General features: G+C 44.3%; 1 protein-coding gene across 2 annotated transcripts in view; it reads left to right on the top strand.

The window, feature by feature from the left end:
- The window catches only part of ANXA11 (annexin A11), a 63,248-nt gene that overhangs the window by 13,322 nt on the left and 25,404 nt on the right, over window positions 1–24,522 (top strand). The window contains exons 1-4 of one of the 2 annotated variants that reach the window (XM_087702328.1): window positions 6,778–6,911; window positions 20,160–20,256; window positions 21,882–21,994; window positions 23,745–24,095. In XM_087702328.1, coding sequence (XP_087558454.1) covers window positions 20,169–20,256; window positions 21,882–21,994; window positions 23,745–24,095 — 552 coding nt within the window. In that variant the 5' untranslated portion in view covers window positions 6,778–6,911; window positions 20,160–20,168. Of the gene's footprint in view, window positions 1–6,777; window positions 6,912–20,159; window positions 20,257–21,881; window positions 21,995–23,744; window positions 24,096–24,522 lie in introns of those variants that run through there. The other variant, XM_087702329.1, reaches the window with a different exon arrangement.

Below are 24,522 nucleotides of genomic sequence, written 5' to 3'. Positions count from 1 at the left end.
CCTGAAAGGCCTATGAAGCGGTATATAAGTCTACTGCTATTGCTAAAGAGGACAGTGGTAAAATTCAATTCTTTTTTACTACTGGTTCTGTGGGCGTGGCTTGGTGGGCGTGGCAGGGGAAGGATACTGCAAAATCCCCATTCCCGTCCCACTCCAGGGGAAAGATACTGCAAAGTCCCCATTCCCTCCCCACTCCAGGGGAAAGATACTGCAAAATCTCCATTCCCTCCCCACTCCAGGGGAAAGATACTGCAAAATCTCCATTCCCTCCCCACTCCAGGGGAAAGATACTGCAAAATCTCCATTCCCTCCCCACTCCAGGGGAAAGATACTGCAAAATCTCCATTCCCTCCCCACTCCAGGGGAAAGATACTGCAAAATCTCCATTCCCTCCCCACTCCAGGGGAAAGATACTGCAAAGTCCACATTCCCTCCCCACTCCAGGGGAAAGATACTGCAAAATCTCCATTCCCTCCCCACTCCAGGGGAAAGATACTGTAAAATCTCCATTCCCTCCCCACTCCAGGGGAAGATACTGTAAAATCTCTATTCCCTCCCCACTCCAGGGGAAATATACTGCAAAGTCCACATTCCCTCCCCATTCCAGGGGAAAGATACTGCAAAATCTCTATTCCCTCCCCACTCCAGGGGAAGGATGCTGTAAAATCTCCATTCCCTCCCCACTCCAGGGGAAGGATACTGTAAAATCTCCATTCCCTCCCCACTCCAGGGGAAGATACTGTAAAATCTCTATTCCCTCCCCACTCCAGGGGAAATATACTGCAAAGTCCACATTCCCTCCCCATTCCAGGGGAAAGATACTGCAAAATCTCTATTCCCTCCCCACTCCAGGGGAAGGATGCTGTAAAATCTCCATTCCCTCCCCACTCCAGGGGAAGGATACTGTAAAATCTCCATTCCCTCCCCACTCCAGGGGAAGGATGCTGCAAAATCCTCATTCCGTCCCCATTCCAGGGGAAGAATAGTGCAAAATTCCCATTCCCACCTCACGCCTGGGGGAAGGATATTGCAAAAACTCCATTCCTACCCCACTGTGGTATTTGCAGATTCTCCAAACTACTCAAAATATCCGCTACCGGTTCTCCAGAACCTGTCAGAACTTGCTGAATTTCACCCCAGGGAGAGGATGAATCTTGTTAACCTAGTCTAGGTTTTCTGTAGTTTGGGTACTTTGCACCAAATATGCTGTAATGTTTTGGTTTGATGAGTAGATTCTATCCCCCCCCCCCATGGCTCCCTGTCTTAAATACACAGCTCTGGATGGCTAACATTGAAAAACCGAAAACAATAAAAAGATTTGTAAATCACACAAAAGTGCAGGCAAGCAACCAATCTATAATGTTAATAATCATCCTAATGGATGCAACCAGAAAATGGGCTCGCCAACGTCATAAGGCCCCCAGGCTTGATGGCAAAACCAGCACTTTAAGGATTTGCAAAACACCAGGAGGGTGAGGGCAATTCTGATTTTTGGGGAAAATTTCTCTAAGTGTCTTTAAATAAGTGCAGGGGGAGGGGAAACCCATTAGGTCATTAGAAGCTATGGAAGAAAATTGATCTATATAGACCAACAATTTTAAAAAAAACATCCACTAATTATATCAATTGAACCTACTGTTCTTCACTGCTGCAAATTTGAATAACACTCAAAACCCAGGAGCTGGACTTGTACCAAAGATGCATTTAGAATAGAATAGAATAGAATAACGGACTTGGAAGGGATCTTGGAGATCTTCTAATCCAACCTCCTGCTTAGGCAGGAAACCCTACACTACTTCAGACAAGTGGTTGTCCAATATCTTCTTAAAAACTTCCAGTGTTGCAGCATTCACAACTTCTGGAGGCAAGTTGCTCCACTGATTAATTGTTCTAACTGCCAGGAAATTTCCGCTTAGTTCTAGGTTGCTTCTCTCCTTGATTAGTTTCCACTCATTGCCTCTTGTCCTGCCCTCAGGTGCTTTGGAGACTATTTTGACTCCCTCTTCTTTGTGGCAACCCCTGAGATATCGGAACACTGCTATCATGTCTCCCCTAGTCCTTCTTTTCATTAAAGTAGACATACCCAGTTCCTGCAACCGTTCTTCATATGTTTTAGCCTCCAGTCTCCTAATCATTTTTGTTGCTCTTCTCTGCACTCTTTCTAGAGTCTCCACATCTTTTTTACATTGTGGCGACCAAAACCTACCAAGGCATTATAAAGTGGTATTAACACTTCACGTGATCTTGATTCTATCCCTCTGTTTATGCAGCCTAGAACTGTGTTGGCTTTTTGGCGGCTGCTGCACACGGCTGGCTCATATTTAAATGGTTGTCCACTAGGACTCCAAGATCCCTCTCACAGTTACTACTATTGAGCAAGGTATCACGTATACTGTACCTGTGCGTTTTAAAAAAAATATTATTCTCATTATTATATATTATTATTCTCTAATTATTATATAGACTCAGCATTAAGAACAGGGATTATTGCATTTTATATAAAAGGTTTGCTTTTAAAAATGTAGCCTTTGCTTCTTCTTTATTCTTACTTGTCAAAAGCAAACCTTCTATATAAAATGTGATAATCCCTGTCCTCTTCTAGACATGGAAAGCTTTTTTATAAAATGGTGTTTTTTCTTTTACTGTTGTCAGTAAATAGGCCAGCGCCTTATGAAGTTGGCTGGCCTCTAAATTTAATAAACAAATAAATGAAAAAGGGAATGAGGAAATCACATCATTAAAAGGCCATGGAAATGCAATCATTTGTCAGATTATATTGCAACATTAAAAAAGAGAGAGAGAGAGGTCATCTTAGTCACTGGATCCATTACCTTTATCCTATAAATACATTTCACAGCCTGGTGTGTTTCACAATTTCTCTAGTGGGGAATTTCTCTCTCACTTTGGAAATATACTCCAATGGCAGAATGACACATGAGCCCATTAATGTCTATGTAATCGCTATTTGCTAATAACAAAGAGCGAGTGTTGTTTTGGGGAAAATTGGGGAGCTCCTAAATAGAAGCTGTTTTATGGTGTGGTTTTAGGTCAGATTGTTTAAACACTGAATTTAAATAGAGGGATTACTGTTCTAAGACATATTCATTCATATATTTTTCTGGCTGGTGGTTTCTCCATAGGATTTCATAAAGGAGCCTATAAACTGATAGGGTGTTCACCCTATAGGAAGGAAGTGTTCCTTATGTGGGGTTGGACCATTGCTGAATGGTTGGATGGATGGATGGATGGATGGATGGATGGATGGATGGATGGATGGATGGATGGATAGATAGATAGATAGATAGATAGATAGATAGATAGATAGATAGATAGATAGATAGATAAAGGTAAAGGTTCCCCTTGCACATATATGCTAGTCATTCCCAACTCTAGGGGACAGTGCTCATCTCTGTTTCAAAGCCAAAGGGCCAGCGCTGTCCGAAGACGTCTCCATGGTCATGTGGTTGGCATGAGTAGATGCTGAAGGCACACAGAACTCTGGTACCTTCCCACCAAAGGTGGTCCCTATTTTTCTACTTGCATTTATAATGTGCTTTCGAACTGCTAGGTGGCAAGAAGCTTGGACAAGTAACAGGAGCTCACTCCATTACGCAGCACTAGGGATTCAAACCACAGAACTGCTGACCTTTCTGATTGACAAGCTCAGCATCTTAGCCACTGAACCACTATGTCCCTAATATATCACCATATTGATTTCAGCATCAAAGCTGTTTTGTATGAGGGAATGGAAATGGGTGGATGAATAAATTAGCTTTTCAATTTAGGAATGTAAAATAGGTAGGAAAAACTGAAAGATCTTGACTCTGTCATTCTCAAAGTATCACTGGGGGAGGCAGGCGCCATCAAAAAGGCATCCTATTATATTTGTGTGTATCTGTGTTTACGTGTCCGTGTGCATGTATGTATGTATATATATATATATGTATGTATATAAATATGTGTGTGTCAGTGTGTGTGTGCATGTATACATATATGTATGTATGTATATATGTCTGTGTGTCAGTTCCGTACAATTTACACTCTCTCTCTCTCTCTCTCTCTCTCTCTCTCTCTCTCTCTCTCTCTCTCTCTCTCTCTCTCTCTCTCTCTCTCTCTCTCTCTCTCTCTCTCTATATATATATATATATATATATATATATATATATATATATATATATATATATATATATATATATGAAATTAAAGTTAAGCTTTAAAGTTAAGCTTTAAAGTTAACTTTAAAAGTAAAGTTAAAGTTATATATATATATGAAATTAAAGTTAAGCTGGAAAATATGGAATGAAAATAAGATGACTGAAATGTGAAATGAAAATATGATGTAAAAAATAATAAAAATTTTGTTTTACAAAAGGCATCCTATTATAGAATCCTAGAAGTGGAAGGGACTGTGGAGGTCTTCTAGTCCAACCCCTTGCCCAAGGCAGGGGACTTCATAGCATTCCCAACCAAATGGTTGTCTGATCTTTCTTGAAAACCTCCAGCAATGGATCCAGTAGGGAAGCTGTTCATCATTCTCACTGTCATGAAATTTCTTATTTCCAGGTTGGCTCTGGAAATAATGCCATCTTCACCAATATAATGTCAGCTTTCCCTGCTCCGACCTAACCAATGGAGAGATTGCCATTGAAGATCCCTGGAGGCATTGGGCTAACAGCTCCAATTAATTTTTTAAAAAAATTGGAGCTCCTTGGGTTCTCTAAACTAGTCAGAATACAGAATAGAGTTGGAAGGGACCTTGGAGGTCTTCTAGTCCTCCAACCCCCTGCTCAGGCAGGAGACTGTACCATTTACAACAAATGATTTTCCAATCTCTTCTTAAAAACTTCCACTGTTGGAGCATTCACAACTTCTGAAGGCAAGTCATTCCACTGATTAATTGTTCTAACTGTCAGGAAGTTTCTCCTTAGTTCTAGGTTGCTTCTCTCCTTGATTAGTTTCCACCCATTGCTTCTTGTCCTGCCTTCAGGTGCTTTGGAGAATAGGCCTTCTCTGTGGCAGCTCCTCAAATATTGGAACATTGCATAGCTTGGTAAAATAAGACAGTGGAATGGCTGGGCCCTGAAAATTACTCCCTAGATTTCAGGAAGCTCTTAATCCTTCATTCTGAACCAATCTCCGTCATTTGCAGATTTTCATAAAACATTCTTCCGTTTTATTTTAAATCCAGCTTTTTGGGGGGTGAGAATTGATGAGCAACTGTGCGTCACTGCCCACTAAGGATACGCCTCCCTCCCATTTTTCAAAACAGGGTTAGAGAAGATTTAAGATCATTCTATGATTTATGTTATTGTTTTTTAATGGATTGTTTTTAAATTATCCATTAATTATCCAAATAATTGTGTTTTATGTTTATGGTTTATTGGACTTATATGCCACCCTTTTCCCAAAGGACTCAGGGCAGCATACAACATAAAAACACATATTACAAAAGTTAAAAGAAAGATTAAATAGAATATCCAAAAAACCCAATAGACATTTACCATGAGATTTAGAAATTAGATTAAAATTAACAATTAAAATTAATAATTAATGTTATTCAGGCCAGGCTGGCTTGCTGGAAAAGCCAACCTTTTAGGGCACGTCGGAAGGACCGGAGGTCGGGGATTATATGAAGCTCCGGGGCCAGCTCATTCCAAAGGGAAGGCATTCCCACAGAGAAGGCTCTCTTCCTGGGGATCATCAGCCGACGGCACGCTAAGGAGGCCAACTCTGTGGGATCGTACTGGACGGTGGGAGGCTACCGGTGGCAGTAGGTGGTCTCTCAAGTACCCTGGGCCTAAGCCATGGAGCGTTTTAAAGATCATAATTAACACCTTGAATTGTGCCCAGAAGACAACCGGGAAGCAGTGCAGGCTGCCTAAAAGGGGTGTAACATGGGAGCACCTAGGTACCCCCATGACAACCCGCGCGGCCGCATTCTGGACCAGCTGAAGCCTCTGGGTGCTCTTCAAGGGCAGCCTAATGCAGAGAGCATTACAGTAGTCCAGGCGAGAAAGGACGAGGGTGTGAGTGAATTAATGGATATTTTTTATTAATTTTACTAACTTTTACTAAAAGAAGATTTCATAAGTTTTTGATTACTAGACTAGACTAACAGAGTTTGAAGAGACCTTGGAGGTCTTCTAGTCTGACCCCCTGCTTAGGTAGGAAACCCTACACCACTTCATATAAACGGTTATCCAACATCTTCTTGTTCTGTCTTCTTGTGCTTTGTTATTTGTTTTTAATGGGTAATTTAAATATTATCCATTAAAAAACAGGATTAGAGAAGATTTAAGATCATTCCATGATTAATATTATTGTTTTTCAATGGATACTTTTTAAATTATCCATTAATTAACCAGATAATTGTTTTTAGTGGATATTTTTTACTAAAGATTACATAAATTTTGATTACTAGACTAGACTAGAATAACAGAGTTGGAAGGGGTCTTGGAGGTCTTCTAGTCCACCCCCCTGCTTAGGCAGGAAACCCTCTGCCATTTCAGACAAATGGCAATCCAATCCCTTCTTAAAAACTGCCCATCGCCAGATGAGAAACCTGGCTGGGGAAGAGGCAACGGACCGGATCGGGCGCTCGGCTCCTTCCCCCGCGGCGAAGCGCAGCCTTTGCAGCCGGATACTTTTTACACAGGGAGCGAGAGGGACGCGCGGGGGGGCGGCCGAACTTCCCGCCAGGCCGGGAAGAAGGCGGAGAAGGCGACGAGACTCCGCCTTCGCCTTGGAGCCCCGCAGATCTTCGCTGTCGTTCCGGAAGGGGAAAAAAGCTGCGCCCGAGTAGGACTCTGCGCCCGCCCGGGAAAGAGGCGCGTCCCGCTCCTGCTGCTGTTTCTGTCCCGGCCGCCCTCCTGCCGATTCCTGATCCTGCGGCTGCACTTTGCTTTTGCCAGGTAGGGATCGGCGGGATGGGGGTGAGGGGGTGGGGGGGAGGGATGGGACTCCGGAGCCTTGCCGCAGGCAGGCAGGCAGGCAGGCAGGCAAACAGACCGACCATCAGACAGACAGACTGACAAGCGGACAAGGAGGCAGATAGACAGGCAGGCAGCAGGCTAGCAGGCAGACAGACAGGAAGGCAAGCAGGCAGCAGGTAGAAAGACAGACCGAAAGGCAAGAAGACAGACAGACAGACAGGAAGGAAGGAAAGCAGGCAGGCAAGAAGACAGACGGACAGACTGGAAGACAAGCAGGTAGCAGGCAAGAAGGCAGACAGACAGACCGGCAAACACACAGGCAAGAAGACAGACAGACAGACAGGCAAACAGGCAGGCAGGCAAGAAGATAGACAGACAGCCAGGAAGGCAAGCAGGCAGCAGACAGACAGACAGATGGGCAAGAAGACAGACAGGGCAGGCAAGCGGGCAAGGGCGTCGGGGGCACAGCCAAGGCAAGGGGACGCTGGACAGCGCAGCCCGGCTTCGGTCTTTGGAGCGCGAGAGGTTCCCCCCTTCCTCCACCCCACCCCACCCAGGAGGCGCCTTCAGGCCAACATGGCTGTTGGGCGGGCGGGCGAGGGGAAGAGGGAGCGCTGCCAGCCTTGGGCGGAGTTCCTGGGCGGAGAAAGCGGCGCGGAGCCTCGGCCTTTGCCCGAGCAGGTTTCGCTCGCGCGGTTTGCCTTGCAAGAGCCCCGGAATCCTGACGACCGCGGCTCTCCTGCTGGCTTTCCCCAGCCAGGGTCTCCAACTTTCGCCCCCCTCCCCGAGCTCTCCTCCGTCTCCAACACTTCGAAGGCTCAACTTTCGACCTTGCGCTCTCCCCGTGATTTTAACTCCTTTTTCGGGCTTGGCTCGGGCTGTCCGACTGCCAAGACATTATTATTTCTTCTCCTTCTCCTTATTTTTCTTCCTCTTCCTCTTCTCCTTCTTCTCCCCCTCCTCCTCTTCTCCTCCTCCTTTTCTTCTTCTCTTCCTCCTGCTCTTCCTCTCCTCCTCCTCTTCTTCTCCTTCTCCTTCCCCTCCTCCTCCTCGTCTTCTTCCTCTTCTCCTCCCCCTTCTATTATTATTATTATTATTGCGTGGTTAATCTTTGGTGAGATTCACAGCCTTTGGGGCTGGTTGGTAGCTCAACAGCTCGAGTCCTAACCAAGGACCTAGGAACTGTTAAGGTGTCGGAAGATATAAGCTGTTCCAAGTAGGGTGGTTTTTTGCAGAATCAGAATGTTCAAGTCTGATAAATTTAAAATTTCCAAATAGCGAGGTAGCCCTTTGGGTATTGCTCCAAGGCCTCCAATTACAATCGGGACAACACACAATTTCTTTGATTTCTTTTTCAACAGTCGCTCAACTTCAATTTGCAAGTCCCGGTACTTTGTGATTTTTTCTTGCTGCTTATCTTCAATTCCTGCATCTCCGGGTTTTGCAATGTCAATGAACCATACTTTTTTTCTTTTCAACTATTGTTATGTCAGGTGTGTTGTGGGCCAAGTGCCTGTCAGTGTGAATTCTTGTTCAGTCCCACAAGATCTTGACTTTCTCATTCTCTAAAACCTTCTCAACCTGATGGTCCCAGTGATTTTTGCTGTACGTACGTACGTACGTACTTACCTACCTACCTACCTACCTACCTACCTACCTACCTACCTACCTACCTTACTACTACTACTACTACTACTACTACTACTACTACTACTACTACTACTACTACTGTTATCAAGAACAGAAAGATTTTTATTTTATTTTATTTTATTACCACACACCAAACTTGGGAAAACACAAACCAGCCAACTTTTGCTAGAGAAAGGGCCCAGGGTTTGTAACGGGGGAGCTTGGCCTCAGAAAGAGACCCCCCCCCAAAAAAAATGGGAGATCTGGATTTGAATTAGGACAGTATGGGAAGGGGGAAGAGGGTGAGGGGTGAAATGGCTGATACTTCATTTTAGCCCAGTCTGAGTAAGTCAGACTTACTTTCTCTTCTGCAAGCCAAGAATATTGAAACTGAATTAGGAAGTTGGTGTTTGGAAATAAAATCCTCCGCAGTTAGTCTTTCAAGCAATATGTGAAGCTGTCTTTCAATTGTCATTTCTCTTGGTGATCATCTGACCATCTCCAGCTTATGTTTTGGCAACAAAAAAGCAAAAGTGGTTAGCTTTCTTTTCGGCCTAGTTTGAGCCTGGGATTTCCTGGTTGGTCCCCCCATCCCAGCAAGACTTCAGTTTTTTGAGATCTGCCAAGGTTGCTTCTGAATGACAAACAGGAGATAGGGCAGTGATGGTGCGTGTGAGAGCTTTGCGAGGACACATGCGTGCTTATCGGGGCTGCACCTCGGAAGAGGAGCTGCCCAGGGGGGCATGCGTGCTCCAGAAAATGAACGTACCGTTTCGGCACATGCAGCGTCGCCCGTTTCTACTGGCGAGCATGTGTGTGTGATGATCAGCTGGCTGGTGTGTATGCTCGCGCTGGAAAATGGAAGACCAGCTCTTCCAATTTCTGGCACTGCCACACGCACAAAGGCCAGCTGATTGTCATGAGCACCAGAAACCTGGAAGAGGAACAGGCAATGCTGCGCACACCAGGCAACATGGCTCCACATGCCATTTTGAGCATGCGTGCCATAGGTTCGCCATCACGGAGGTAGGGAAAGGTAGAGCTTTTTATTCTGATTTATACTTCTAAAACTGCGATGCACTGAATTAGGCAGTCCTCGACTTACAACAGTTCACTTAGTGACCATTGGAAGTTATGACATCGCTGAAAAAAAGTGACTTAGGACCGTTTTTCACGCTTTTGACCTTTGTAGCATCCCCATGAACGTCTGACCAAAATTCATACACTTAGCGACTGACTCACCTTTATGACGGTTGCAGTGTTCCCCGGGGTCGTGTGATCCCCTTTTGCGACTTTCTGACGAGCAAAGTAGGACGGGGAAATCCAGATTCACTTCACAACTGTGTTACTAATTTCCCAAGTGCGGGGATTCACTTAACAACTGCAGCCAGAAAGGTTGTGAAATGGCACAGAACTCACTTAACGAATGTCTCACTTAGCAACAGAAATGATGGGCTCAATTGTGGTCATAAGTAAAAGACAGAATCCCTTGCTTGTTACCAGGATTACCTATATATAATTCTATATTATATAATACTGATAACAAGACTTGCTTTGAACTTATATGTCTTTGAGCTTTGTGTGTGTGTGTGTGTGTGTGTGTGTGTGTGTGTGTGTATTAATCCTTTGCTATTAAAATCCAGCAGCATCTTCTGGAAGTTGTCTTAAGTATGAATCTGCATTTTTCAGCTCCAGTTAAATGCCACGGTCCCATTCACACTATGCTTTTGCTCCATTATTTTTGAGATGCAGGAGGCGGTAAGCGTGGTCACCTCGTGGCTGCTGCTGTGTTGCAATATTTTTGGGGAGGGCTTATTTTCAGGGAAACAGGGTATCTGTGTATGTGTGTACACACACACACACACACACACACACACACACACACACACACACACATTTACTGGAGAAATGTAGTGAGGGCCTAAAACATTTCTCAGATTCTGGGAAACTTTCTAACTATTGAAGTTTTGTGTGTCAATCTGTGTGTGTGTGTGTGTATGTATGTGTTTGTTTCCTCTTTTTCTTTCTGGGACTGAAGCCACAACAAAAGAGTTCCTTGTTCCTATCTTCTGCAGTTCTTACTAATGTTGTGACTTTGACTCGTTCCTGTTTCGGCTGGTTGTGTTGTAAATAAATCCGGTTTAGAGAAACTCTCATCCACTCCCATCATGTCATTTTCCTGCCCACCAGATACCAGCTAACTGCTGTATCCAGGGCCTATTTTTGGAGCCTGCCTGTTGGAAGGACAGCTAATTATCAATCTATGAAAACAATGTATTCCTAGTCCTTGAAAGAAAAAAGATTGCATGCAGATTATGGGGACTCGATATTATTTTTATCTCCTGCACGTGATTGGGGGGACGGGGACGGACGGACTTGATATGACAGGGGGTCCTCGACTTATGACCACAATGGAGCCTCAAATTTATGTTTGCTATGAGAAACGTTTTGTTAAGTGAAGCTCTGCCTCTGTTTCACGACTTTTCTTGCAGCAGTTGTGAAGCAAATTAGTCACACTGTTGTTAAGTGAATCCGGCTTCGTTGTCACTTTTGCTTGTTTGGAAGGTCAAAAAAAAAGGGGGGGGAATCATGGGTGACCTTGGGACGCAGCAACCCTGTCGTAAATGTGAGTCAGTTGGCAAGCATCCGAATGTGAATTATATGACTGGGGAGGCTGCAACGGTACTAAGGGTGAAAAATAGCCATACATTACTTTTTTTTCAGTGCTGTTGTAACTTTGGTAAAGGTAAAGGCTCCCCTCACACATACGTGCTAGTCGTTCCTGACTCTAGGGGGCAGTGCTCATCTCCGTTTTAAAGCCAAAGAGCCAGCGCTGTCCAAAGACGTCTCCGTGGTCATGTGGCCAGCATGACTCAATGCCAAAGGCGCACAGAATGCTGTTACCTTCCCACCAAAGGTGGTTCCTATTTTTCTATTTGCATTTTTATGTGCTTTCAAACTGCTAGGTTGGCAGAAGCTGGGACAAGTAACGGGAGCTCACTCCGTTACGTGGTGCTAGGGATTCGAACCACCGACCTGCTGACTTTTCTAATGCACAAGCTCAGCGTCTTAGCCACTGAGCCACTGCTAAGTGAGCTTTGAACAGTCCCTGAATGAATGAGGTCTACCTATATTTTTATCCCTCATTTATCTCATATCTATTCATGGAAGACAGATGGCCAAGCAAGATTGCTCCGGGCTTTTTATGGTCTACAAGCCAAGCTAATAAAAGGCCCCCCCAATGAACACAAAGTTTTGTAGCAATGGTATATGGGAAGGGAAGATAAAGTGCATTTACTGAGTCTAACTTCCTTGTCCTCCCCCCACCCTTCATTAATTCAAGTGCACGCTTCCTGGTGCATTTTAACCTTATGCAAACAACCTTTGTATAGCTAGCGGCCTCTTTGTGCGTTGGCAAATGTAAGAAGTAGGTACTACAGTTCTTTTAGCTCAGGGGTGGAAAACCTTGGCACTTTGATGATTTGTGAACTTCAACTCCCAGAATTCCTGAGCCATGCTCAGGGTTTTTATAAAGGAATCTATAAACTGATAGGGTGGGCACCATATATGCTGGTCTTGTTGTATTCGGGTCTTTTCCCAGGTAAGATTGAGATTTATATATATATGGTGGGTTGCAGGTGGTATGCCCTGGTACGGGCGTACTGGAGCCTGCCCAGAGTACCAGGTACCGTTCCGGTACGGTGCTCTGGAGGGCCCACCCACCCGCCTAAGCTCCTTACCTGTCCTCTAAACCTTTGGCACTTCCACGCTTTGGTGCTTCCACGCACGTGCATGGTGCTTCCACGCACGTGCATGGTGCTTCCACTTCTATGCACGTGCATGGTACTTCCACACACGTGCATTGTGCTTCCACGCACGTGCATGGTGCTTCCACGCACGTGCATGGTGCTTCCACGCACATGCATGGTGCTTCCACGCACATGCATGGTGCTTCCACTTCCACGCACGTGCATGGTGCTTCCACGCACGTGCATGGTGCTTCCACTTCCACGCACGTGCATGGTGCTTCCACGCACGTGCATGGTGCTTCCACTTCCACGCACGTGCATGGTGCTTCCGCGCACGTGCATGGTGCTTCCGCGCACGTGCATGGTGCTTCCGCGCACGTGCATGGTGCTTCCGCGCACGTGCATGGTGCTTCCGCGCACATGCACAGCACTTCTCCGCACATGCATGGTGCATACGGTGCTTGCGCGATGCTCTCCGAGCAGCTGGAGCATCATAGAGGCTTGCGAAAGTGTCGCAGGCAGATACAATGCACGCAGGCATCGTGCATGTCCATGTGGGTGACGCCGGGCCCATTCCAACTGGTACAGAACCCACCACTGATATATAAAGTATATACATACAAACATACATACATACATACATACACACACACACACACACACACACACACACAAACATATACACGCACACACACATATGAGAGGGGGGGGAGATATTATCAATTTAGTTTTAGTTCGCCTCTGCTAACATTGTCAGAGTGTAAAAACTACCATTGAAGAGATTTGTTTATTTTAGTTATTTATTTCGTCGAACATAAATTAGATAACAGATATATGTATATACATGGTTATGAATACATAAAATGTATACAAGTACAAGGGACTATTAGGACAGGGATGGTAGGCACGCTGGTGCCCTTATGCATGCTCCCTTAAAGACTTCTTAGGAATGGGGTGATATTGTCCTTTATATACATCATTGATCAATTTGGCCATTGTGCACGTGATAGGCCCATCCACCTGCCTCCCATCTGTAATTAGCTTTGTCATTTTTTACTTCAGACATGTTAATTGACGGAGGTTTAGCTCCTGTTAACATGTCTGAAGCAAAAATGTCAAAGCTAATTATAGGTGGGAGGCGGGTGGATAGGCCTATCACACGCATAATGGCCAAATTGATCAAGATGTATAAAGGCAAATATCTCTTCAATGGTAGTTTTTACACTGACGATGTTAGCAGACGCTAACGAAAACTAAGTGGGTAATATAATTTAAGTTCTGGAGATCATGATGTCTGTCTCTTCTTTTATAGCTACACCTGGAACTCGTATTTTTACGATAGTTCACAATCTCTCTCTCTCTTTCTCTTTCTCTTTCTCTCTCTCTCTACATCAGTGTTTCTCAACCTTGGCTACTTGAAGATGTCTGGACTTCAACTCCCAGAATTCCCCAGTCAGCGAATGCTGGCTGGGGAATTCTGGGAGTTGAAGTCCAGACATCTTCAAGTGGCCAAGGTTGAGAAACACTGCTCTCCATCCATCCATCCATCCATCCATCCATCCATCCATCCATCCATCCATCCATCCATCCATCTATGACATATATAACTGTAACTATCAGTTGAGGGTTGCCTGTACATGAGGTTGACAATCTCCCTCCCCACCCCAAAGACCATCACCACATTGGTTTCAAAACCAAAGCTGTTTTGTATGGGGGAATGGGTGAGTGAATTAATTAGCTCTTCAAGTCAGGAATGTAAAATAGGTCAGAAAAAAACCAAAGGATCTTGACTCTGTCATTCTCAAAGTATCACCCGTGTGTCTGTGTGTGTGTGAGGCTCCATCATAAAGGCATCCTATTATAGAATCCTAGAGCTGGAAAAGGACTGTGGAGGTCTTCTAGTCCAACCCCTTGCCCAAGGCAGGGGACCTTATAGCATTCCCAATCAAATCATTGTCTAATCTTTCTTTGAAAACGTCCAGCGATGGAGCAGCCGCAACTCCAGGAGGCAAGCTGTTCATCTTTCTCACTGTCAGGAAATGCCTTATTTCCAGTTTGGCTCTGGAAATAATGCCATCATCACCAGTATAATGCCAGCTTTACCTGTTCCAATGCTGGCCCAGGAATTCTGGGAATTGAAGTCTTCCCAAGTCATCAAAGGGTCCCTGTGCCTGCCTTAGCTGGATGAAGACTAAATGTCTCTATTGTTAATCAGAGGTCACAATTTGTTTTTTGTTTTTTTTTAAATATGAACTTTTGCTGTTGAGCCCCACAGGTAGTCCTTGATTTAACTATCACAACTGAGCTCCCAATTTCCATCGTTAAGCAAGGCAGTTGTTCCTTGAGTTTTATCCCATTTTATCACCTTTTTTTTTGCCGCAGTTGTTAAACAAATCATTGCGGTTGTTAAAGTAAATTATACAGTTGTTAAGTGAATCTGGCTTTCACAATTGCTTATCCGAAGACAGCTGGGCAAGGTGATCACTGGGACTGTGCAATTGTCATAAACACATGCCAGTTGCCAAGGCCCTGAATTTTGATCATGTGATGTTGGGACGTGTGAGGAAAAGGGAGAAGAAGAAAGGAAAGGAAGAAAAAGGGGGGGGAGGAGAAAAGAAGAAGAAAAAAGAGGAGAAGAAGAGGAGGAGGAGAAGGAAGTAGTAGTAGTAGTAGTAGTAGTAGTAGTAGTAGTAGTAGTAGTAGTAGTAGTAATAGAGTAGTCATTCTGACTTGATGAAGGATTCTTGCAGATGGATGCTAAATTTGAAAAGATGTTTGAATAGAAATTATAAATACGATTCGACGGTGCCAACTTAAATACAAAACCTTCCTGTGTAGGCAAAGGTCAGTTTGTATTTCACAAAACACATTTAGTACCCAGAAAGCAGCCTGAATATAGAGCAAGCATTGAGGCTATAGAAGCTGATCATTCATGGGTTATATTTAGGCAAGCAGTGTTTAGATTTTGTACTTTTAGAGAACTTTTAAAAGTGGATTTGTCTGCTAAGGAATGCTTTGGCATTATAGACAATTCTGAGGACCATATAAGGGACATTCAGGGCCTATCCCCACTACTGAGTTAGCTTCTCCCCAATCCTTGAGTTTGTAGAAAACTATATGTTCACGTCATGTGGTATCGTCTGTGGTCACTATTTCAAGCCATTGCAGTCACTTGGTTTCTCTCCGAGGTGGTGGGAGGTCCAGAGATAATGGATTCTACCCAATTACAGCCATCGTAAGCTGGTGTTGGAATAAGGGAAAATGCTACTTCAACACTGTGGTAGTTGGGAATGATTTAACTTGTTCATAAGTTGGAAATAGGATAAAGGCCACATTAAGTAGCAATGTGTTCCTTGGTTAATTGTTGGTGGAGAAAAGCTTAGTTCCATGCGTAATAATACTAACAAGAGTTTGGCCATTGAACTCAATGATAACTAAGGTTTTGCTTTTTCTAAGAAGTGGAATAGGATAGAATTGAGCGGCATGGTGGCTTAGGGGTGAAGAATCTCACCTCCCCTTGGGAAGGTAGAGAGTTTAATCCTAGTTAGCAGAGATATTTCTCTCCTAGAGCCTAAAGAGAAAATGTCTGCTGTGAACTTCACATAGGCATCAGGAAGGGTATCTGGCCAGTAAATGCTCAGCTCTATCCTGTCGACTCTACCCCGAATTAAGGGATTTACAGGGTCATAAAAAGGAAGTTTAGAATAGGACAGAATTCTCACAATCTGCTCCAGAAAGTTAGTGTTTTATATGAACATCTGCAATTATGAAAGATAATTAACCTAAGAAGGGCAGCTGAGAAAGAAAGTTGTCTTTGGTTCAGAAGGAGTCTGGTACCACTTTTTACAGATTATTATTTTTTATTAAAAAGCATAACATTTACATATTTATCTCTTAAATTTCTGCTGTGTCTTTTCTCCAGGAGCCCAGAGCACAGGGATCTGTTTTCATATAATTGCAATAACAATGGGAGATACTAGATAGAGTTGCATGGATGGATGGATAGAGAGATTAGATTAGATAGATAGATAGATAGATAGATGGATGGATGGATGGATGGATGGATGGATGGATGGATGGATGGATGGATGATAGATGGGTGGGTGGGTGGGTGGATGGATGGGTGGATAGATAGATGGATGATGATAGGTAGGTAGGCAGGCCGGCAGGCAGGCAGATGATGGATGATGGTGAATGGAGTAGATAGATAATAGATAGGTAGATACAGTGGGTAGGTAAGTAGGTGATAGACAGACCGACAGACAGACAGACAAACAAACACATAGAATGAGCACCAACCAATTCAATATTTGCCAATTCTGATTGTAAACTTTCTTGCAAAGAGTTGAAAAATGTGTCATAAGAATGGGCATAGGGTAGAATGAGATTTTAGCATTGCCTAAATGCACTCCCTCCCTTCCCCCATAAACCTTTTACTGGAGGCTTCAGCTGCAGTTGTAGCATGCAAGCCTGGGAAAAGATACAGCTCCTTCAAACTCTTCAATACTCGTAAGATCTCACTTTGCCATGGATCTGTCTTTAACTCTAAAGCTGCATTTGAACAGCTTTTAGGTTCAGGGTTGCAACCAGGAAATGATGGTTACAGGGGTCAAATGGTTGCCATGGGTTTCCAACAGGATATGAAGCGCTCCACCACAAATGCTACGTACATCTAGCTTTTAACTCAGCATTTCTTCTGTCGGCTTGAAAAGCAAATGCACCACCTCCGATCTGAAAGACTCACTTATAAATCCATTGGGATTTAAAAAAAAAAAAAGACATGAGGAGGAATGATAGTGGATTGAAAGCTTCTTAGGGTATATGTTTAGGAGGTGTACATTGGAGAGCAAGTGGGGAGTGGACCTCAGTGGTGAAATTTTTTTTTTTACTACCTGTTCTGTGGGCGTGGCTTGGTGGGCGTGGCAGGGGAAGGATACTGCGAAATCTCCATTCCCACCCCATTCTGGGGTCAGCCAGAGGTGGCATTTGCCAGTTCTCTAAACTACTCAAAATTTCCACTACTGGTCCTTCGAACTACTCAGAATTTCTGCCACTGGTTCTCTGAACTATTCAAAATGTCTGCTACCGGTTCTCCAGAACCTGTCTGAGCCTGCTGGATTTCACCCCTGGTGGACTTTCTCTTGCCTATCCGTTTGCCCTAGAGCAGGGGTGTCAAATAAACGTTGTCACAGCATCATCACAAGATATGTCAGGGCTGTTTTCTCTTTTGGTAAACTAGATGTGGGCATGGCCAGTGCCTGACTCATCTGACCCACGGGCCACAAGTTTGACAGCCCTGCCCTAGAGTCAAACATGATTGGACAAGGAAGCCTTTATGCAGCCCTCTCAAGCTGCATTTTCGCTGGCAGAGGCACTACGGGCTGGTGCTTCGCTGTTTCCAGGGTGGCCCCCGTGGGCCAGATCCGGCCCCCGGGCCTTGAGTTGACGCCCCTGGTTTAGAACTAGTCTGAGAAGAAAGCAGTGGGGAACTACAGGTGTTTCTTACAAACATTCGTTTAGCAACTATTTGAAGATACCACGACAGAGAAAAAAAGTGACTTAGGATAGTTTTCCCCACTTACAACCATTGAAGCATCCCTGTGGGTTACGCAATCAAAATTCAGGCGCTCGGCAAGTGGCTCGTGTTTATGACGGTTGCAGTGTCCTGGGGTCACCGGATCCCCCTTTGTGACTTTCTGACAAGCAAAGTCAACAGGGGAACCCAGGTTCACTTTACAACCATGTGATTCACTTCACAATGCAGCGATGCACTTAACAATTGGGGCAAGGAAAGGTCATAAAATGGGACTCACTTAAACAAGCGTCTTGCTTAGCAACAGAGATTTGAGGCTGCAAGTCCAAAGTTTGGCTGTGAGTCGAGAACCTCTTCTATAGTGTTTCTATTCGGCAGCCAAAAATGAAACTCGAGTGTATCCATAAACCTGCTTGGGGCTCCGTTTGAAAGGAGGCTGCGTAGAAAAATGTCTCCAGGGCTTCTAAAATATAATTACAGATTATAATTACAGGAAGGAAAATGAGCACATGGTTTAACAGCTCTGCCCCTTTTTTTAACCCTGGAGCAAGACATTTTAGTAAGTTTATAGTAAATGATCTTTCTGTACATCAACATGGTCTTCCCGGTGTGCCAATTTTGTTTTGCTGTCGGGGGTGTCCTACACAGCCTTGGATATGGTTATTTTGTGTTTTAAATTGGAAGCACGGCAAGAAAAGAGAATTTCCTCTGGTTTCCCCTTCTTGTTTTCTTTTAATTTGCTAGTAGTGGAAATTATTCTCTGGCTCTGAAAAGGAGATGAGCTTTAAAACTCCGCTTTGGCATCCTGTTGATGACAATGGCTGTTTTTCTCCTTTCTCTCTTTTTTCTTTTTTCCCTTTTGCTTCCACTCAAAGTAGGGGTGAGATGCTACGGTTTGGGCTGGTTCACCTGAATCAATAGTAAACTGTGCCACAATCAGCTGTACTGCAAGATAACAAGGCACAGCTGATTGTCAAACAGCTGATCCTCAGAACTTTTTTTTTTACTTTTTAAAGCATTTTTTTACTATTAGTTTGGGTGAACTGGTAGTAAAAAAATGCTACTGGTTCGCCTGAACCAGTAGTAAGCTGTGCCACAATCAGCTGTACTGCATGATCACAAGGCACAGCTGATTGTCAAACAGCTGATCCTCGGAACTTAAAAAAAAACTTTTTAAAGCATTTTTTTATATCAGTTCGGGTGAACTGGTAGTAAAAAATGCTTTTAAAAAGTAAAAAAAAAAGTTCTGACGATTGCACGGCACAAGTGATTGTTGCACAGCTGATCATCAGAACTTTTGAAAACTTTTTTAAAGCATTTTTTTCACTAGCGGTTTGCCTGAACCGGTAATTAAAAATGCTTTTAAAAAGTATTTTTTTAAAGGTTCAACGATCAGCTGTGCAACAATAAGCTGTGCCTCATGATTTATATTTGCTACAAAGCAGGTCCAAATCTGCAGCTACATATAAAGCAGCTACAAATCCTGCTTTATAGTGAATCTAAATCGCCCGGCACAGCTGTTCCCCCCCTCGCTATTCTACTTGTTTCTTAGTCCCTGCAGTGCGCATGTGCGCGAAGCATGGGTTTGGTGTACATACATGCACGAAGCAAACCAGTAGCAGACTTCAGAGCATTTCACCCCTGCCTCAAAGGTTCTGTTTGAATAGTTTAGGGAGTGTTGCTTTTAGAGGAGAGACGCAGAAAGCATTCATGAGCTTGGTTAGTGCAGAAAAAAAGATGGATGGAGGATTGTGGGTTCTCTGGCTGTGAGAAAGGAAACTTTGTTTAATGAGAATAAAAATTACCCTGTCAACCAAGCTGAATCAATGTTTGCTGAAGGAGTTCACCAGATGGAAACCTGCTGTAACGTCGATATTTAAAATGTTTTGTATGTTCAGGAGGAAATATACGTTATATAGACATGTAATCTATATCTGTGGTAGGCCTCTCTATCTCAGGATTAAATATAGAAAGATTTTAATAGAATTAAAATTGCTACATTTCTTCTTTACAACCATATTTAAAGGTGTATTTCCCATTACATATTTTAAAAATGTTTGAATTCCCTAAGCAGGATGTTAAGCCTTCTTGGACTAATGTCTTGGTCTTAAGAATCCATTCTTGGAAAAAGGAGACATTTTGACATTGCCTCTGAAATATTCAGACTTTACACAAAAGGTAGTAGGTATATTAGAATATAATATTAGTAAAAGTAAAGGTTCCCTTTGCACATATGTGCTAGTCGTTCGCGACTCTAGTGGTCTGAAGACATCTCTGCGGTCATGTAGGTATATTTGTATGTTTTTTTTCTTCCAGATTTACAACATGAGTTATCCAGGATATCCACCTGCAAGCGGATATCCACCTGCGGGTGGTTATCCACCAGCTAGCGGATATCCACCTGCTGCTCCAGGTAAGAGTCCCCCCCCATATAAAACCTGGTTGTTAGAACAGTTTGGTGGCAACTGACCTGTAACAAAAGAGGGAGTCATGGGTACAGAAAAGATCCGATCGAATGTCATAAATAGCACTAGAAAGGAACACAAGATAAGGGACTGCAGAGTCCTGAACTGAATGGGGAAGAGAGGAAAAGATTCAGGGTAGCCACACTCCCAGAGTGCTGAAAAGGGAGCACGTGCATGCACATGCTTGTCTGAGATGCGATCCGGAAGAGGAGCTTCCCAGGGGGCATGCACACAATGGAAAATGAACTTCCAGTTTCCGGCACGCACATATGTGCTGGCCAGCTAGTCTTCCAGTCCTGGTGCGCATGTGCGTGTGATGATCAGCTGGGCAGCGCACATGTTCACACTGGAAAATGGAAGACCCGCTCTTCCAGTTTCCAGCACTGCCACATGCACGAAGGCCAGCTGATTGTCACACGCGCATGTGCCAGAAACCCAGAAGAGAAATGGGCGATGTCACGTGCGTGCCAGGCAGCATGGTTCTGTGTGCCACTTTGGGCACACGTGCCATAGGTTTGCTGTCACGGTTCTAAAGAATGTAGTGTATTAAGTTTTTGAAGGTTGTAGCTTTAGTCTGGTAAGATTCTGTCTATTAGGTCTAAGCCAGAGGTGTCAAATTCATGCCATCATGGCGGCGTCATGTGACATATCATGACTTTCCCCCCCTTTGTTAAATTGGGTGTGGGTGTTGCCAGCGCATGACACACCCAGTCTCCAGGCCGCAAGTTTGACAACCCTGGTCTAAACAAATGAAGAACTGAATTCAATTGGATCTTATTGTCATCTTTTGGCTTAGGTCTGAGCCAAAAAAAATACAGAATAACAAGAGTTGGAAGGGACCTTGAGGGTCTTCTAGTCCATGAATTTCTTTGCTAAGAATACTATTGTATTCTGTAAATTGTTATTTTAGTTGTGGATGCTTAACAGTTGAGAACGGTCAACAAATCTCTTGCTACATCTCAGAGGATGTGTGTGACGGCCTCTTCCTTTTTCCTGGAATCAGTTGCTTCTTAGTGAGTATGATAGCGCTTAGTTTGCTGATTATCTGGAGCATCTCTGGCTCTAGGTATTTATCTAGTTCAGGGGTCTACAACCTTAAACACTCAAAGAGCCATTTGGAACTGTTTCCCACAGAAAAGAAAACACCGGGAGCCACAAAAAATCCTTTTGATATCTAAAATGAAGATAACACTGCATATATCATTTTTTACTTTTACCTTTTCTTCTCTTGGATTTATCCTTGGTTGGCCTACTGGGGGTAGAAAAGCTCAGTAAATCGCGTACCAGCAGGTGTCACACATTGGTGGCTGTGACACATTTTTTGAGCGACAGGGAGCTGCAGCAGAGGGATGATAGAGCCACATGTGGCTCCAGAGCCGCAGGTTGCCAACCCCTAATCTAGTTAGAGTCAAGATCAGGACAGAGGCTAAATAATTAGAGAAGGACAATATCTGGTTTCATCCACAGGCATCAAAGCAGCTGTTTGGGCTAGCATTCGTTTCAGTGACGAGTCCTCGGCTAATATTCCGCTAGGTTGTCTGTTTTTACTCATTTGTGTTGCTTTAACTTCCAGGCAGTAATCCCTGGGGTGCCCCCAGCTACCCTCCTGCAAACCCTCCTCCAATTGGATTAGAAAATGTTGGGAACTACGCTAATCAGTTTAATCCGGATTATATGGCAGGCATGGTGAGTAACTCCAGTTTGAAGCTGAAGCGCCTTAGGGTTTCAAACGAAGCAAATGATGGGAATTGTGATCCCCACTTTTCCCCTCTAGGCAACCTGTAAATCTAATTAAATAGCAGTAGTGGTTTCAGAACCTGGGATTTGGCCATTGTTAGGGCTATTATATCTGGGTTGTAACCAGAAAACTTGTTGCCAAACACTTAAGGACGATTATGAATGTCCTTGGGAAAATGCCAAAGATGCTGTGAATGAGGGAAATGCTGAAAAAAAAATTGCTCAGGACCTGATGTTGACCTGATGATGATGATGGTGATGATGAAGAAGAAGAACCCAGATACTACCTTGTTGTCTAGCTAGCTAGTAATCAAGAAGTTCAGAAAATGCTTTTTCTCACCATCTGAGAGTTGCTTGCAACTTTGCAGTTGATATTATGACAGTCCTACCACCATCATTTAAATTTATTGGCCATCTAATTCCGTGTTATTATGTCTTTCCTCTAGAATAGTGATAACTATCCTTTCACATCACCGCGTGCCAACCTGTGTGCGGGAAATGGCACTCAAAACCATACCACCTGGAATGTGGGGCCTCGCTGACCTTTGCATACGCAGGGGCGCAGAAACCCAGAAGTGCAGCATTCCGGCATGGATACATATGCTGGCGCCCAAACTTCCAGTTTCCAGTCCGGGCATGTACCTGACAAACAGCTGGCCGTCGTGCATGCGCATGATAGAAACCTGGAAGCTTGGGTGCTCTTTCGGGTTTCGACTGCTCTTCTGGGTTTTGGCGCTCCCGCGCACGCAAAGGCCAGCTAACCGGTGTGTGTGCACAGGAATGCAGAAGAGGAGCCCCAGTTCTAGTCCAGAGTTTTAACAACTGGGCATGCTTGTGTGGAGATCCCAAATGTGCTTTTTTCAAGAAGCAACTGGACTTTCTGGGTTTTTTTAAAACACTTTTCACTTCTCATCCAAGAAGCTTCATCAGCTTTGACTGGCTGGTGGGGAATGGAAGGATTTATATTCCTTGCAGACTGCTGGTCGTTTGCATCTTTTTAGAGAGACCTTGAGGCCATTTGGAGGTTTGTCTGTGTCCTCAGGGTCACCTAAGTAGTGGAAATGGGTGTGGAGCCTTCTTGGAACTGCTGAAAGGACTGTCTTGTAGTTTGGAGATGTCATATCCCTCCCCCTCTGTTGAGAGAGGGCTGTTCATTTTTGATAGAGATGGCCTCTTTCGTCATCCAGTCAGACCTGAAGAGCCTTCTTGGATGAGAGGCAAAACATCTTCAAAGAAAAAAACAAAGAAAGTCCAGTTGCCTCTTGAAAAAGCACCTTTCGGACAATCGTGACCTCTGGATGACTAATCTCCATAGACATTTGCCTTAAAGACATTTCGCTTCTCATCCAAGAAGCTTTTTCGATAAGAACTGAAGAACCTTCTTGGATGAGAAGCAAAACAACTTCAAGGGTTGGGGGGGGGGGGAACCTCAAGGAAAATCCAGTTGCATTTGAAGAAGCATCCTTGGGACAACCATGACCTGGATGACTGAGAATCTCCATAGATGCATCAACTACTCAATGCAATACAATTAAGAGAAATGAAACCATTCGTCTCCTTCCTTTCCCCCCGTCTTTCCTACTACATGCAGACAATGTTGTCCACTTTACAGCACAGTTGAGAAGAAGTTTGCTGGCAAGTTATTGTGCTACAAAATGAATTTTGAATCTTTGAATACCTGGTGGTGTTTTTCTTTCAGGCTTCCAATATGTCTGGAACGTTTGGTGGTGCCAATGTGCCACAGGGAATGTATCCTCCGGCTCCTGGGGGCTACCCTTCTGCAGCTCCAGGAGGGTACGGACAACCACCACCACAGGGTCAGCAGCCTTATGGGATGTACCCTCCACCTCCCGGAGGAAACCCCCCAACAGGGATGCCATCATATCCATCATACCCAGGTGGTCCGATGCCACCTGCAGCGGCCCAGCAGCCTCAACCAGTGCCGTATCCTGGGCAGCAGCCCATGCCAAGTTATCCATCCGTTCCAGCTGTTAATCCTTCGATGCCATCCTACCCAGGTTCTCCCATGCCTACCGTCACCCCTGGAGTAGTAAGGACCTTTTTCTCTGTATATTTTGGCAGTCTCCTTTTAGTAGGAAGGGGAAAGAGGGAGGATGTGGCATAGACTTCGTAGTTTCTGAGAAAATGTTGTTGTTGTTAGTTGCAAAATCGTGTCCAACCCATCGTGACCCCCATGGACAAAGTTTCTCTAGGCCTTCCTGTCCTCTACCATCCTATGGAGTCCATTCAAGCTCATGCCTACTACTTCAGTGACTCCATCTAGCCACCTCATTCTCTGTCGTCCCCTTCTTCTTTTGCCCTCAATTGTACCCAGCATTAGGCTCTTCTCCGGTGAGTCCTTCCTTCTCATTAGGTGGCCAAAGTATCTGGATCGGGATCTGGCCTTCTAAAGAGCAGTCAGGGTTGATCTGTAAGACTGACCGGTTTAATCGAGGTACAGTAGAAGCCATTTTTAA

Source organism: Thamnophis sirtalis, unplaced genomic scaffold (assembly GCF_051295495.1).
Source record: "Thamnophis sirtalis isolate CommonGarterSnake01/CBP01778 unplaced genomic scaffold, rThaSir2_p1.2 scaffold_15, whole genome shotgun sequence".
Lineage (NCBI taxonomy): Eukaryota > Metazoa > Chordata > Lepidosauria > Squamata > Natricidae > Thamnophis > Thamnophis sirtalis.
This window is presented reverse-complemented; position numbering and strand designations above follow the sequence as displayed.